The sequence below is a fragment of the Alligator sinensis genome, unplaced genomic scaffold, assembly GCF_000455745.1.
Source record: "Alligator sinensis unplaced genomic scaffold, ASM45574v1 scaffold47_2, whole genome shotgun sequence".
Lineage (NCBI taxonomy): Eukaryota > Metazoa > Chordata > Crocodylia > Alligatoridae > Alligator > Alligator sinensis.
In genome coordinates, this window is record NW_005842150.1 from 287,039 (window position 1) to 302,689 (window position 15,651).

A 15,651-nucleotide genomic window follows, 5' to 3' on the forward strand; every position below is an offset into this window, starting at 1 on the left:
ATGAGACCCCAGAAGGCCCGACTGCCACTGCTGCAGCCAATGAGTGCAGGGTTTGTTTTTTTTTTTTTTTTTTAAAGAAACAAATCAGTCTTTTCATTGCACCTGTTCTTGAGGGGGAGGGGGCAGAAAAGAAATCCTGAACACGCAGAGCCAGAAGCAGCTCAATCCAGCTCATACCATCAGATTTATAGTAGAATCAGTCAATGGGGAGTCCTCCCATGATCCCCTCCTCCAGCCACCCCCCCACTTACTGGCATGGAATCTGAGTCCAGCTCCCTGCGACGGTGAGCGAGGACTGCCCGAATCTCTGAAGCTCTCCAAATCTTTTTCCGAATCGATTTGGACTTTTTTATTGCTCTCTGGATTGCTCTCAGCTTGTCCAGGGGATGGGGGGATTGGGACTGGTTCCCCGCTTCTGTGTGCACTCCTGGAGCAGCAGAAGGGACCTGTGCCCCCCAGATCTGTGTGCATGGCGATGGAGGGTGCCTGCTGTGGGTTTGGGTTCCCACCCTGTTGCCCTCTCCCGGGGCCTCCGCAGCCTGGTGCATGTGACCCAGCGCTGCAGGGCACGGGCTGCTCAGGAAAGCTGCTTGCCATTGTGAGCTCTGTGCTGCCCTGGCAAGGGTCCTCTGTGCAGACGGATGGGTGTGGAGCTGGGCTTCACGCTCTGCTCCACTGCAGCAGCCGCTACCTTCTGTCAGAGGCAGGGGGCTGTGGACCTGGGTCCCTGGCTCCCATAGCCCTGGCAGCTGGAGGCTTCCTCCAGCAGGGCTGGGGGGGGGGGGGGGGGGCTGGGGGGGGGGGGCAGTGGGCTGTGGGTGGTAGACAAGGGTCACCAGCAGAGCTGGGGGGCTGTGGGTAGGAGTGAGGGGCTTTTCATTTTAATCATGGATTTTTGGTTTTTTTATCAGATAACTTGTGAGATTTTTTTAAATGGTGGAAAACCAGGATCCTTGTTAATAACTGACTGGTCAGGATCTTCATTTTTACATCTGACCTCCAGAAATACAGTTGCTCCTCTACTGATTGTATTAAGTCATTACTTCAGTGTTACTGTGAAAGGGAATACCACCCAATTCATCACTATTGCTCTTTGCAGCATCTGTATTTTCTTTGGATCTCTTCCAGTTAACAAGACTGCTTAAGTTCGAAGGTCATACCCAAAGTAGTATGGCTGTTAAATCAGCAGGGCTGATAGGCTGAAAACAGTTGTTTTCATATGACAGATGAGTTTGCTTTTAGTGCAGCTTCTCTGCTCTGTTCTTGTGAGCTAGGAGGAAACAAGACTTCAGCTTTCTGCACCTGATGGAAAAACTTCTTCCCATCTCATTTTGGCTTCAGCAGGTTCTTTGGGGCTTCCTTTTTGACTTCTGTTAATTTAAAAAGTAATATACAAGATAATCATTAACAACTTTGCAGGTATGTTTGTTACCTACACTCACTTGACAGGTTAGCTATTTTGACTTTGTTCAGCTGTTTTCTGCTTTCCTTCTTGGTTAGTTCTTGGGTCAGTTAATTCTTGCCTGTATTCTGAATGTGAGTTCTTAGTTGTTGAAAGTTTCTAGTTAAACTTTATATTTTTCAAATACACTTTTGTTTCCTTGGGTTTTAGATGGTCTTGTACTTTTTCAGTCTATTAAAGAACTTGATATTTTTCCTTGCTGTTGAAATGTTGAAGGATATAATACTTCATTAATTCTAGTTTACTTTCATATCACCTGTAAACTTAAACAGATCTCATATAAGCTAAGCAAACATGAGCCTGGCCTTTACTTGGATGAGAGAGAGAAAACTTTAGTGCTGTAGAAGTTAGCGTTGATGGTTCAGAGGTGACATTTTTACACCTAAGTCCATATCTGTGCTTAGTATAATGTTCTGAGGAGTAAGCTATTGCAGGTGCCATGTACATGATGAAAAAACAACTCCGTTGATTGTTTTGTGGTATTGCACACAACGGATTCACAGTAAACCTTGTTAGAATGGAAGGTGGTGGTTGTTACAGGAGTAATAGGGGGGGAAAAAGAAGTTCACCTATCATAGTAATGATTTTATCCCTGGTAATTATCATGTTATCATGGATGGGTATGAAAGAAGAGAGATACTACTTCTCACTTCCTTTCCTTCTCAACTCTGCACTCACATTCTCACAGGCTCACTTGCTTTTCTTCTTAATTCTTTTTGGTAGACCTTAGCAGCAGTTTCATGGGTCTGTTCCCCATTATTTCTGTTTTGGAAGAAAACATCAAATAGTTAGTGAAGAGAATTGGTAGAGTGGTAATCAACAAGTAGGATACATCACTGATTCAAGATCTGCTTTATTTCAGTTGCAAGTTGTTGAGCTGGGTACAGGAATACCTGGATAAAGTGCTGCGGCATGTTGTACAGACTGGTCCATTCTGGTCTTGAGGTTTATGAAAGGTGAACCTAGACATCAATAATTATACTTCCACCTGCTAATAAGCAGCAACTGTGTTGATTCACAAAAATAGATGAAGCCGGTGGCATCTTAAGATGTAGCCATGCGAGAGGGCTCAATGTGTAAAGAAACCTGTGGAGAACAGACTACACCATATATCTCTTGGAACATAGAGGAAGGGTACATGTAATTAGAGGTCAGCCGCACCTGTTAACTCGATGGTGACAAGTGGGAAACTTTTCTTGATGATTGTGGGGATCTAAGTCAATCTAAGTTTTTGGAAAGGTAAACCTTTTAATTTACATGTAAAATTACTAGCCATTGTGAAGATAATTTCAGCTTGTTGTTATCTGTCGAAGCTGTAAACGTCTGTAGGGCAGGTGATACCTCTTTGCTTTCTTTGAGTCTTGCAGTAAAGTACAGTTTTATATTTGGAAGTAATGAAATATTACTGCCATTCTTGAGGACCCTCCCCCAAGCTTAGGAAAGTAAGGATGAGTAGGATCCCTTCTGTTCATAACAGTTGGGCACCACCATGAGGGCAAAAAGACAGAAAACTTCCCATTTACTTACTGTATTATATGGTGTATGTGTTATCACGATGTACAAGTTGACCCCATATTGCTGTACAAAAAGGGTAGGATTTTTGTAGATTTGTTGTAGAAGTTGACCTTGCCTCAGTATGCGAGACACTGGTAGCCTGGGCAGGCTCATGGGAGGGGTGGTGTGCTGGCAGGCTCCTGGGAAGCTGGATCAGGCAGCAACTGGCCTGCTGGCAGCCCACCCAGCTGACCCCAGGGAAACCGCTGTAGTAGAGGGAAGGACTGGGGCCTGCCAGAGTTCAGGGGCTGCCCGGCCTGCTGGCAGTTCACCGCCCGGCCTGCTGGCAGCTCACCCCCCAGCCATGAGGCAGGCAGGAAGGCTCTGCCAAAAGCAGGATTGGGCTCCTTGCTGCTTCTGCCTTCAGCAGGTTCCTGCGGCCGGCAGGGCACCTGAGGCCACCGGAGAAGGGGCCTGCATGCCCCGTGGGTAGCACGGGGTGTTAGGCAGGGGGGAGACTAGGGGTGTCGGACAGGGCCAGCCTTCCCACCACCACCCCTACCCAAGACCCTGTGCTGCCCATGGGGCACGCTGACCCCTGCCCAGGCAGCACCAGACATCCTGCCAGCCACAGGAGCCTGCTTTAAAGCAGAAGTGATGAGGGGCCCGATCCTTCCTGTTGCAGAGCTTTCCTGGCTGCCCCAGGGCTGGGGGCCGAGCTGTCTCTGAGCTGTAGGCCCAGTCCTCCCCTCCAAAGTGGCAGTGCCTTTTGTGGCCAGCTGGTCAGGCTGCCAACAGGCCATGTGCTACCCAAGCTCCCAGGGGGTTTCGTGTAGCACCGCTCACAAGGGATAGTGTAGAAGTTGAGGTTGAGTTTTAGAGTTAAAAATTTGGCTTCAAATCTCAACTTATACGCTGTGAAGTACAATACCTCAATTTTATCAGAAATGAGCCAACTTGGGCATGACCTGAAATATGAGGCCTTCAAGCAAGGTTCCTGGAGATTGGTAGAAATCTCAGCATTTTTTGCTTGGGGCTTAGGTTTCATGGAAGTGAGATTTGTTCACTCGGGTATTTGAGTGGGGCGAAGTTCATCATCATTTTGTAGAAACATTTACATGTGATGCCTTCATATACTCTTTAATATGTAAAGGTATAGTAAAGACATCTAAAAATAAGTAGTTTTCTGATCTTGTAGTACTCAGACTTTGAAATGTATTAATGGAGAGTAATGTTTTCATTAAGAGAAAAATGAATCCCTTTTGACAGATTCTTAAAACCTCTTTGAAACTGAAACTATGTCTGACTGTAAAACAGGAGTGTCAAATTTGTTGTGAACTGGATCTGAACCACAGGGCTTCCTATGGGTCAGGTGATTTGTAAGGAGCGCTAGCAAGCCCTGTGGTTGCTGGAGCTGTTTCGGTATGGGTCTCGAATCCAGGGAGTTAAGCCTGCTATTTGTTCTGCCAGAGACAACTGAAAACCTTGGGCGTTTATACACACACATTTTTGTGCTGGGATGTGCTGGAGATCCAGTGCCTCAGAGCAGACAATCAAGTCTGTTCCACATGTGAGCTGACGCATACTGCGCTGTATCACGTGCAGTGTATAAGCGGTGAAATGTATGTCAGCGCATAGAAAATGGTGGCAGTGCACTTTTGAACTCAAACACCTTTGTGTTTGAATTCAAAAGCACGCTGCTGCCATTTTCTCAGTGCTGATGTGCATTTTGCCACTTAAACAACTGCATGTGCTGCAGCGCTAGGCACTTTGGTGTGAGCCTGTGTACTAATGCCTCTTGATTTTAGTGGTGGGAGTGGCAGGGGGTGAGTAGCATTTACTCCCTGGATTCTGGAGTTGTGCTGAAACTTGGGATTGACACCACCTCTGATGGGGCTCAAGTGGCTGCAGTGATGAGCCCCCGCAGGCTGAATCTGACTTGTAGAGATGGGTGGGTTAGCCTGTGAGGAGTTCTGTGGGCTGTATGTGCTAAAAGAAAAATGGAGAGCACTCTGTGAAGAGTCTGTCAATTTTGAAAGCATCTTGGTCATTGGCAAGTGACTTTTAAGGAGAACTTAAAGGTCAGAAATTTTTAGCAAGTCTGCTTTATGTATCTCAATGAGGTTTTTTTCATGCAAAAACCATAGGCAACTTAAGGTAGAGAGTCCTTGGCTCCACCCCTACCTCATTTTGAACCACACTTTCTTTCCAGAGTTATGTTGTCTTTCTTTTCAAACCCTGATAATTTGAACTTGCTGAAGTTAGTGTCATCAAATTTTAAAGGTATTGACCTATAGTTGATCATGTGTGTATGTGATCTTTCCATTAAAATTGCTTTTTGGCTTTGGATTAGAAACTAAGAGACCACAAGCCCAAATCTCCCTTCTTCCAAAGAGTGGTTCTTGTCCTTGTGTTTCACAGTCTTTGCTATTGAGCAGGGCCTTTCATGTCATATATCAAGGTGTAGCTGACAGTAGAACCAAGTTCCCCCTCTGATGGTGTAAAGTCTACATATTATTTCTCAACAAAATTGAGCTAAAGCTCTGTGCTTGCTTTTGTTCTTGATACATTTGGGCTATGCCTATATATACCTACAAATCATGTTAAGATATACAAATAAATCACACTCAGTTTGTTCTATAAGACAGCCATGTGATTAAGGTCCTGAAAGAGGGCCCAAAAGAATTGATCTGAAAACTTCGAGCAGGATGTGAAATGCATCATTTAATTAACCCAGGGCTGTTCAACTGGTGACCCATGAGAGGTTCCCTCTTGGTGTTACTCCCATAATCACTCCAGCTGCTGCTTCATCCAGGGCTTCCAGGCTCCGGCTCCCTTTCTTATTGCAGGGGGTGGGGTGGAGCAGGGTAGCAAGATGCAGCACAGCCTGCAGTGCTGAGGTAGCTTGTGGCATTGTGCAGCAGGGGAGCCCACAGGTCAGGAGAGGGCCACCTATCAACCCACCTGTGCACACAGTGCAGCAGTTGGGAGAGGAGCTACCCATGTGAGTGGAGGCAGGTGGGAGTTTTTAGCCCAGAAAGTGGGGAGGGGGTCATGGCCCCTGCTGGTGCATCCCTAGACCACTAAGAAGTTTGACAGTCCTGAATTAACTATGATGTTCAGAGGGAGCCCCAAGTCATTATAATTGGGCATAATTTCACTCTTTTAAAAATTTTGATGGCTAAAATCAACAATGTTTATTTTTAAGCATTTCTTTTGATTTTTATTGATTTTAAATTTTCAGGATTGTGCAAAGTTGGAGTGTCTTCCAATTTTTATCGATTAAAATTTTCAGGGTTGCACAAAATTAGTGGTGCGGAGGCAGACAATTTAGTAATAACAGTATACTGTTAAAAGCTTTTATAAAATCAGATGTCAAAATATAAAAAGTAAATATCCAGGAATCAATAAATCATACCTGCTTTAAATCATTGTGTTTATTCATCAGCAGGGATCCAGGTTTTCTGTTTGCTGTGGGGAAAAATGCGAATTTCCTCCTTTTAAAGGATTAAAAAATGTGGGAAATCATGGGTTTCTCCTTGCAGGCTAGCAGAGTTCCAGTCTGCAAGGGGCTGCTTAGAACTGGGGGCGGGGTGGTGGCGGCAGGATGCAGGGATTGCCACGTGCATGTGGGCATAGGTGACATGGAGTGGGGGGCATAGGCAATGTGAGGGGGTGGGGATGGGGTCAGACTGAGGCAGCGGCGGCCCCGGGGGGGGGAGGGGGGCTGGGGCTGGGGGTGCTGCCCAGGTGGGGTGGTGTCCAGGGCCTGGGCAGGAATATGTGGCCGTGGGGCCTAGCTGGAGAGCAGGATTAAAAAAAAAAAAAAAAAAAATACAAGAACAATTTTTTCTACAGCAAGTAAAGCTCTTGATTTTCTGTACATTCTTACGAAATGAAAACTTTTTTTGACATTTTATAAGAGTGAATTAGAAGAGAAAAAGTTTTAGAAGATCAATACTAAATGTATAAAAATAAATGTCAGAAAACATTTGCTCCTTAAAATCAAACCTGTGTATTGGGAACCTCAAAAATGGGTTATAAAAACATGACAGTGCCCTTTCATCTTGCATAATTATCAAAATGCTAATTGATATATTTGAGATTCATTCCGCCTTCCTTCTCCCCCTATTATGCTGCAATGCTTGCTTTTAACAAATACAGCATTTTGAATACTCTATACATTACTAAATTAATGATAATTATTCAATTCTTAGCAATAAACATCAATAAATAGCGATTTCACCTCACACTTGCAGACCAATGAAAAAATATTTCCACTCATAATAATCAAAACTTATATAAAAGGGGACTGTAACAGGGAACCCTTACCTCTGTTATTGGACGGGGAGAAAGAGAGGAAGGTAGAGGGGCAGAGGAGAGATGGGCTAAAGAGGAAAACAATGAGCAGCCTAATGATTATGCAGTTAGCTGTGCTTGTTCACGGGTGCTAAAGTGGGCTTGAGGGAGATAACAGGACACCTAAATAACCCCCTACCCAAAGCCCAGAGTGGGGAAGGGGGAAAAATATTTGAGGCTCCAGCCCAGTGGCAGCGGGTCCTGCTCGGGCTGGCTAAGCACAGGGGCCAAGGGCGGCCACCACCTCTCCCCATGTTCCAAGAGCTGTAGGAGTGCCACTGCCCTACTCTTCTGGTCCCTGCCCACCTGGCTCTTTCCTGATGATACAGGGATTCCGGTTTTCTCTGTTTTGAAAATCCTAAATTCTCCAATTATTATAAAACCCCCAAATCCACATTTTTTTCACAATTAAGATGAAATGCCGCTATATGTGTAGGTATCAGTTGAACACAATGTTTTGTTGATATACTTCTCACAAGACAATCACTCCCTCTTCAATCTCTCAGTTGTAATCGTGAAAGGGAACTTACAAAACAGCCGACAAACTTCGATTCACAAATCTACTGGATACAAAAAAATCATGGTCTCAGTATAGACATTGGATTTATGACACATTGCAACCTGCCTGACATCTGATTCACCAGGTACCTGCCAGACCTGACCTCTTACACTTCTTTTTCCCCCTCTTCCTCCCCTCTCCTCCTTTTCTACCCTTTGTCTTCCTGATTTCCCATTATTTACATTTTCACAGACAGCCTCTTTTCTACCTTGGAAAACTACTACAGTAGTCTCTCCCTTGCTTACCGTTGGCTCCCCCTACCCCCCTTCCCCTTCCCTACCTTTGTAAATAGGTGGAAATTAGGAAAACATTCCCCCCCTCCCACTTTCTTTGTCCTGCTCCAGTTAATCTTTTCTCTGCTATTTTTGGTCCTGCTCAAAGAAAATGTATGTAATGCTGGTTGGAATGTCTGACTAGAGTTGTTGTTGTTGTTGTTTTTTGGAAACTGTCAGTTGGCTGAAACCTGAAATTTGTTATAAGAATGTATTTTAGATTTGAGAAAATGTTATTTGAAAAAGGGATTGTTTTTTAAGAAAGAGACCCCACACCCCAAACTTGACAAACAGTAGCCAGGCAGCTAGGGTAGTGGTGTTATGGCACCCTGGGGTCCTGCAAGAACCTTCCAGGGATGCAGTGAAATGAGTGCCACCACAGTCAGGGTGAAATGCCTCTCTTGCCTCCCATGGCTGCTTTAGGTTTATTAGAAAACCCTAATACAGGTAGGTGCTCATGGCAGTACCCCGGTGAGAACCACTGAGGTCAGCAGAGGCAGTACAACAGTGGTTCTCAACAAGGGATGGCACCAAATTCAAAAAGGTTGTGGAGGGTGCCCCGACTAAAAAGTTTGAGAACCACTGAGTTAGGGTAATCATGTGGTGTATGGGGAAAATCAAGTTCAAGTCCCTGGTCTGCCTGATGAACGTCATAGCCAACTAACTGTTGGCTAGTCTGATGTTAGTCATTGAGAATATCTCCTATTAGAGCTGTTCTGCTTTGGTTTTTGGATCGGGGTCTTCCACATTTTGAGTACTTCAACTGGGATGATTAAATATTCCAAGGTATTTTGGGGCTATTAAGGTGGCCTCTCAGATTTATGTAAAACTTTGAAAGGTCTCAGGGGAAAATGTGTTGGTGTACTAATAGACACATTCTTTACAAGAATTACAAAATTACATTTTTCATTTACAGCAGAAGTAAAAAAAACCCGTGATTAAACTTCTCATAATTGAATATATTCGGGGACGTTATAAATGGAATGCTAACAGAATACAGTCAAGTTCAGAGAATGAACTTGATGCTACTTTTTTTTTTCCTTGTAAAAACGTAGGTTAGTTGGGAAAGGTTTCTTTTGCTTTAGGTTTTCTTCTGCAGAAAGGAGAAGTTACTTTTATTATTATCCATGATTTTAGTGTGTATGTTTGTTTTTTGCTGTTTTTCTCTTAGTAAGCTGTGCTGGAACAAAAATGCAATGAAAGAAACACTGGATGAATGAATGGAAAGCCCTGCTTTGCAATCCCTCAGCATGGCAGGACTGCAGCTCATGACCCCTGCTTCCTCCCCAATGGGTCCTTTTTTTGGACTACCATGGCAACAAGAAGCAATTCACGATAACATTTACACACCACGAAAATATCAGGTACTAATGACAATACTAATATTGTTTTATTGTCCACAGGAAGTGGAAATGAAATATATCACGTGGCTATAAAATAGTTCTATGAAACTGATTTTGATGTGGTACATGTCCCCTCCCATCCCACTGCATGCCTTTCATTTCAGTACTCAGTCTTCTTAATGTTTGAAACATTGCATAATGTTCATGTAGTCAAGTCCTCTTGGAGTGCAGGGCATTCGTTACAAATCAAATGGCTGCTGTTACAGAAAAGCAACCTGTTAACGGATGCCACAATAGTACTGTGTCTTATTTTGCTATATTTGTAAACAAGTGTCCTGAAATAGCTGTTTAATGGCCTGGGAAACCAAATTATTTAAAATTCCTGGTCATCCAGCTGTTTGATTAATATTGTTTCAGGAGTTATTTTTTTTTCCTTTTTTGGAGTAGTTAGATTCACATACTTATTACAAAATACAGAATTAATACAGGAGTTTGTGCAGAAGGCATGCTAACAAAATGCAGCTAGTTGTGCCCCTCTGGTGGCTTCATTAGAGATCATAGAGATTTGAGCCTTTAGCTGCCATCGAGTTAATTGGCTTTGTTCTTACTGAACAAGTAGAAGTCATACTGTTGGGTGCAGAGACTCTGGGTTCAGTTACTGCAGGCAGCCTAACCAGGGTCATCATTACAATGGATAAACATTTATTTCATAAGGTTTTTATAGTAGTAGCAAAGTGAGGACATTATAAGCCAAATTTGTCTAGAACAGATGGCTTCTTTTCCTGAGTTGAGTGAAATTTGTCAATATATTATATAGTAAATACATTTTTTTTGTCCTATAAAGCCAGTGGTGATTTTATGGGAATAGAATGATTTTTTTTTTCTGGTTTAGTTGCTATTTGTACACGTACAACTTGTGGATGTTTTTGCTTTCTGATCAATGTCTTGTATTAGTTCCCTTGCACAAATAATGACTATCATTCTCAAATCTAGGTTGAGCTGCTTGAAGCAGCTTTGGATCATAATACTATAGTCTGTTTAAACACTGGCTCAGGGAAGACTTTTATTGCAGTACTACTCACTAAAGAGCTGTCCTATCAGATCAGGGGAGACTTCAACAAAAATGGAAAGAGAACTGTGTTCTTAGTCAACTCTGGTAAGGATGTTCTTTTTTCCCCTTAAGCGAATCCTCATTTGAAAATGGAGCAAAGTGATTAGCTTTTGTTTTTGACATGTTGCACAACAGTACTGAATAAAAATACATTTATTCAGTGAGACATAGTTGCCATAAAAGGTGGGATGGTTGCCTTCTGCTTTTTGTACATATTAATTCTGATTGGTAGCAGTGACCCTTTTCCTCCCTATTACTTTAGTTAGGTCTTGGAAATGTGTGAAGGGCCATTTGCTTTGATATTTTTTTTTAATGTCTTAATTTCTTGGTTTTACAGTCTGGTCATTGAACTTGTTTTCTTAAAAAGGTGTACATCCAGATTACACGCTTTATATGTGTACTTTAATGCTCTCTAAATAAGTTGTTATAAAAGTCATACATACAATAACATGTACCCTAAGGACTAAATCAGGTAAAATCCCTCTGCTATTGTACAGTTAAGAAGGAGAGGAGAAAAACTTTTTTTTTTTCTCTCCCTCCTCCCCCCTAAGCAAATCAAGTTGCTCAGCAAGTGTCTGCCGTCAGGACCCATTCAGATCTCAAGGTGGGAGAATATTCAAGTTTAGAAATAACTGAATCATGGACAAAGGAAAAATGGAACCAAGAATTCTGTAAACATCAGGTAAGATGAATTAATGAGCTTCCTTAAATTAAAAATTTACAGTGCTGTACATCTTGGGAAGAAACTTTATACCTAACCTAAATACTGTGTCCCTTTTGTGCTCACTGTAAATTTCAGCATATTTATGGCATTTGGATGCAGCTATAAAGAAAAAATATTCAAAGACACTTTTTAAGTCTTTCCTTGGAAAAACTGGTCTTTCAGTTCTACTTTTTCAGTTGCACTACCATAAGGATTGATGGTGAGCGATGACAATGAGATGTGAAAAGGAGTTTTCCAGGCGGGGAATTATGTAACTATTATAGCTAGTTCTTAGTCATGATGAGAACATGAAAAATCTCAATTGAAAGGTAATCAGAATTTCTTAATATTTTGTTTACTTGTTAATTCAATAGTCTACATGTGTCCACCCTGTGGTACACGCAGCCTCTATGTGATTTAGGGAGGGGGCAAACAGCACAGTAGCAGATAGGGCAGGGAGCAAAAAGCAGAGCATCAGGTTGTTTAGGGGAAAGGGATCACAGTGATTCTCATGGAGGGTGCAGGGCTAATTTGTGGCATGCCTACCAAAAAGACCCCCACTGCAAGTCAGGTTCATTCAGGCATGTAGTATATGCTCTTGATGATTCCAGAGTAACCAGTTTTCTAGTGTCTGAGGTAAGCACAAATCCTTGTGTAAGAAAGCTGTTTAGTTTTACATTTTACTTTAGAAGACTATTTATTCAGTTGATGTTTTCCAATGCTGTTTACTTCCCAAAGAGGATTGTGACCCACTGTACTGTCTACTTACGAAGGACAGGTCACCCAGAGAGGTTGTGGATTCTTCATCCTTGGAAGTTTTAAGACCTGGCTAGATAAAGCCTTGGCTGGGATGATCTAGTTGGGGATGGTCCTGCTTTGAGCAGGGGGTTGGACTAGATGACCTCCTGAGGTCACTTCCAATTTTCTATGATTCTATGACAGGATGAGAAATAATGGGAACAACTTGCAATTAAGGAGTTTTAGGTTACATATTAGGAATAACAGTTCAGGGAGTGGGGCATGGCACATTCAGAGAGCACTGGTGGGGGCAAGAGTTGGGATGTGGGGTGTAGTGGTCAACAGTCTTACCCATGCTGGGAACTCCTAAACACCATGTGCTCTGCCTGCCCTGAGTGTTGATTTTTAAAGCAGCAGCAGCTAGGGACTGTTTTAGAGTTACTGGCATGGGTATGGGAACTCTGCAGTGTTGGGGTCAATTCCTGTGCAGTTTTACCCACCCATAGTTATGCTACCGCGTGTGTCATAGAACAGTGGTTCTCAACCTTTGGTACCTTGTGTACCCCTTGCCAATTGATGCAGCATGGTGGGTGGAAGTCCCACCATGGAACTTTTGGTTTTGCTGCCACAAGCCAAGTCCCACTTTTCATCACGGACCATGTCCCAAGGCAAAGCAGCCTGCTCAGGGCCTCCCTCCCTGTCCCCCCAGCACAATGATGGCGGGGAGTGAAAGCCCTGGCACGCCAGATGCTGCAGGAGGGGTGACAGCTGGAATTTTTGACCCGAACGGGCAAAGACGCATTCAGCCCGCCGGGGGGGCGGGGAGCCAAACTCAAAACGCGGCACCCACATACCCCCTGCCCCAGGGGTATGTGTATCACAGGTTGAGAAACACTGTCATAGAATAGTAAAGTATAGCTGGAAGGGACCTCAGGAGTCATCTAGTCCAACTCCCGGCTCAAGGCAGGACCAATTCTATCCAAATCATCTCATACAAGTGCCTGTTTAACCTATTCCTAAAACCACAAAAAAAAATCTGGTTACCCATTACAAGGCGCATGTAGCCCAAAGACACCAGAAAACACCCTGACGTGCCACTGTTCAAGCGGGGGGTGATTGAAGTCACTGTTAGTGTCCTGCCACTGTAGGGGTTGCTAAATACATTCAAGAAATCCAAGGAAGACCATGCCCTCACTACATATGAAGGCACAAATCCCAGAGTCTGTCCCAGTTTCACTGTGGGGTACAATTTTATATTGATTTTTGGCTAGGCATATATTTGGTGGAGGTCAGGTACATATTTTACCTTGTGCTGGACTACTTGCTAAAAGGTATTTCATGGTCATGTGCTGAGTTCTTTGTTTCACCTTGTCCTGAATTGGTGTGCACTGATGAATAGTAGCATTTAGTAACTGCTAATATTGTCTAACAAAGATCATTCCTTCTTTCTGTAAAGATTTTGCTAAGATGATCTACATTTTTCTTTATTTTAGGTTCTGGTTATGACGTGTCACATTGCTTTGAATATTTTAAGAAATGAATATTTATCTCTTTCAAACATTAACCTTCTGGTGTTTGATGAATGCCATCTTGCAATCCAGGACCATCCATATCGAGAAATTATGAAAGTAGGTTACCATTATTTAAATGTCTTATCCTTAGCATATTTAATTCATGTACTGAAGTACATGTAGCAAATTTAATTACTAAAAAACTGATTTGCCAATCAGTGTTGGTGCCTAAAACCATTTTTTATATGCATTGCTATAAAAAGAAAGGAAATCATTGGATTGTGGTTACTGTTTTATGACCCAGCAGATAGTCGCAGCTTTAACTATTCAGAAATGTAGCCTTTCATAAAATTGTTAGTTTAATGTTGATATATGTTCTTGATTACATTAATTAGAAAAGAGCTGTTCCATTTATTGATTAAATAATTTATTCCAAGAGCTTTATTGCTTAACATTAATATATTGTTGTGGTGCCAGTGTATCAATTTTTAAATGTATTTAAGAACAACATTCCTAAAGGTAATTAGGGTGGCACGAATCAGCATCACTACATGTAAAACTCAAGTATGCAGATGTGGAGCTAAATTAATAAACCCAGGCTACATTACACTTTAAATGGGGGGGGAATGTTAGGAATTTAATATTGGGCGCGCTGAGCAGGTTTATACCTAAGCCAGTCACTAAGTAATGCTGTCGAGATAGGGTGCATCTCCTTGAGAAGGGCATTGCACCTCTCCCAGATTTAGATCCGTAAGCATGTTTGGGACATGGGCAGTCTCTACCTCTGTCTGTTGAAACTTGGGATACTTTGCATAAAGGGATGCATAATTCCTTGCAAAAATGAAATGCAGCCACAGAGAGTGCAAGTAAGGTTTGTGTGAATGTAGCTCAGAAAGGAAGCTACTCTCCTGGGACGGGAAAAGTCCTGGATTCCAGTCCTTGCTGCCAGATCCATTGCATATATTTTTCCAATGACTCTTTAATACCAAATGTATGTATAGTGTTTGAAGCAGGGCCTAGGACCTACACCCTCTCCTTTGCAGGGTAATACATTCATTACAATTAGTAGTACTCCTACTTGCTTGCTTGCTCTCTCTGTGGCTCCCTGTGTCTTGCCATTGCATTTTACACAGTAGTTTAGCTAGAACAGGAGGGCTAAAGAGGCCCTATCTCAGAGGTGGGAAATGTATGTTTGGATCCTCTCAGGTTCATGAGGGAATTAGAGAGGAAGTGGGAAACCTGGCTTTTGAGTAGTCTAATCACAAGGCTATTATATAAAAAGTCACCACCATTACTATCAGCAACACTTTCTTCCAGTCTCGTTTTTGAATTGAAATGGTTCTGGCTTCTAGGCATACTTTGTGTACACTTACTGAATTGTGAATCCTAAAAAGCCTTAGGTGAGAGATGCAGTGGTTCAGTTGAACCCATATGATGACACCCTGTGTCATGCACAGTAGCTGAACTTGATTTGTCCAAGTAGCTGATATAAGTAACTCAGTTACCTACATGGTTAGGTAGGATTTGTATTGCTCTTCTAGATTGCGGCACCAGACTTTCATTGTGAATCGCACCAGAGGTAACCAATTAAAGCTGGAGGTTAAGAACAGCAGCCCTTTTATTTTTTTTTTACCTACTGTGTGGTAGATTTTATTTTTTTCTGTGTTGAGTAAGGCATTTTGTAATGCTGCAAAGACATCTTCCGCCTGCTTTTGTTTCCATGCATATCTGTAGGTGGTGGAAGAATAGCAGAAATTAACTTTTAAAAACGTTTAGGAGAATATTAAAAAAATTTTTTTTCAGTTTAACTTTTTTATTTAATTTTATATATATATTTTTGCATTAGCTTAAGGTTTAGCTAGTTAATTCAGTTATAAGGAAGATAGCTGGTAAGGAGTTAGATTATTTTTCTAACAGCTTGTGTTGAAATACTACTTTACAAAATGGTATCTTGATACCTCTGTTAAAGTTACAGTCAAGATGCAGAGGTGGTGGAATTGTCTTATGCTTGTTCCGGTTTGTTCACAGATTTGTGAGAATTGTCCTTTGCGTCCTCGAATTTTGGGATTAACTGCTTCCATTTTAAATGGGAAATGTGA

At 42.4% G+C, this 15,651-nt stretch overlaps 1 protein-coding gene across 1 annotated transcript in view; it reads left to right on the forward strand.

The window, feature by feature from the left end:
• DICER1 (dicer 1, ribonuclease III) overlaps positions 1-15,651 on the forward strand; it is a 112,052-nt gene that overhangs the window by 44,079 nt on the left and 52,322 nt on the right. Inside the window, 7 exon segments of the mRNA XM_025206273.1 lie at positions 7,822-7,959; positions 9,318-9,510; positions 10,483-10,645; positions 11,152-11,282; positions 13,535-13,669; positions 15,581-15,648; positions 15,650-15,651. The exon segment at positions 15,650-15,651 is cut by the window's right edge and continues 70 nt beyond it. Coding sequence (XP_025062058.1) covers positions 9,367-9,510; positions 10,483-10,645; positions 11,152-11,282; positions 13,535-13,669; positions 15,581-15,648; positions 15,650-15,651 — 643 coding nt within the window. The 5' untranslated portion in view covers positions 7,822-7,959; positions 9,318-9,366.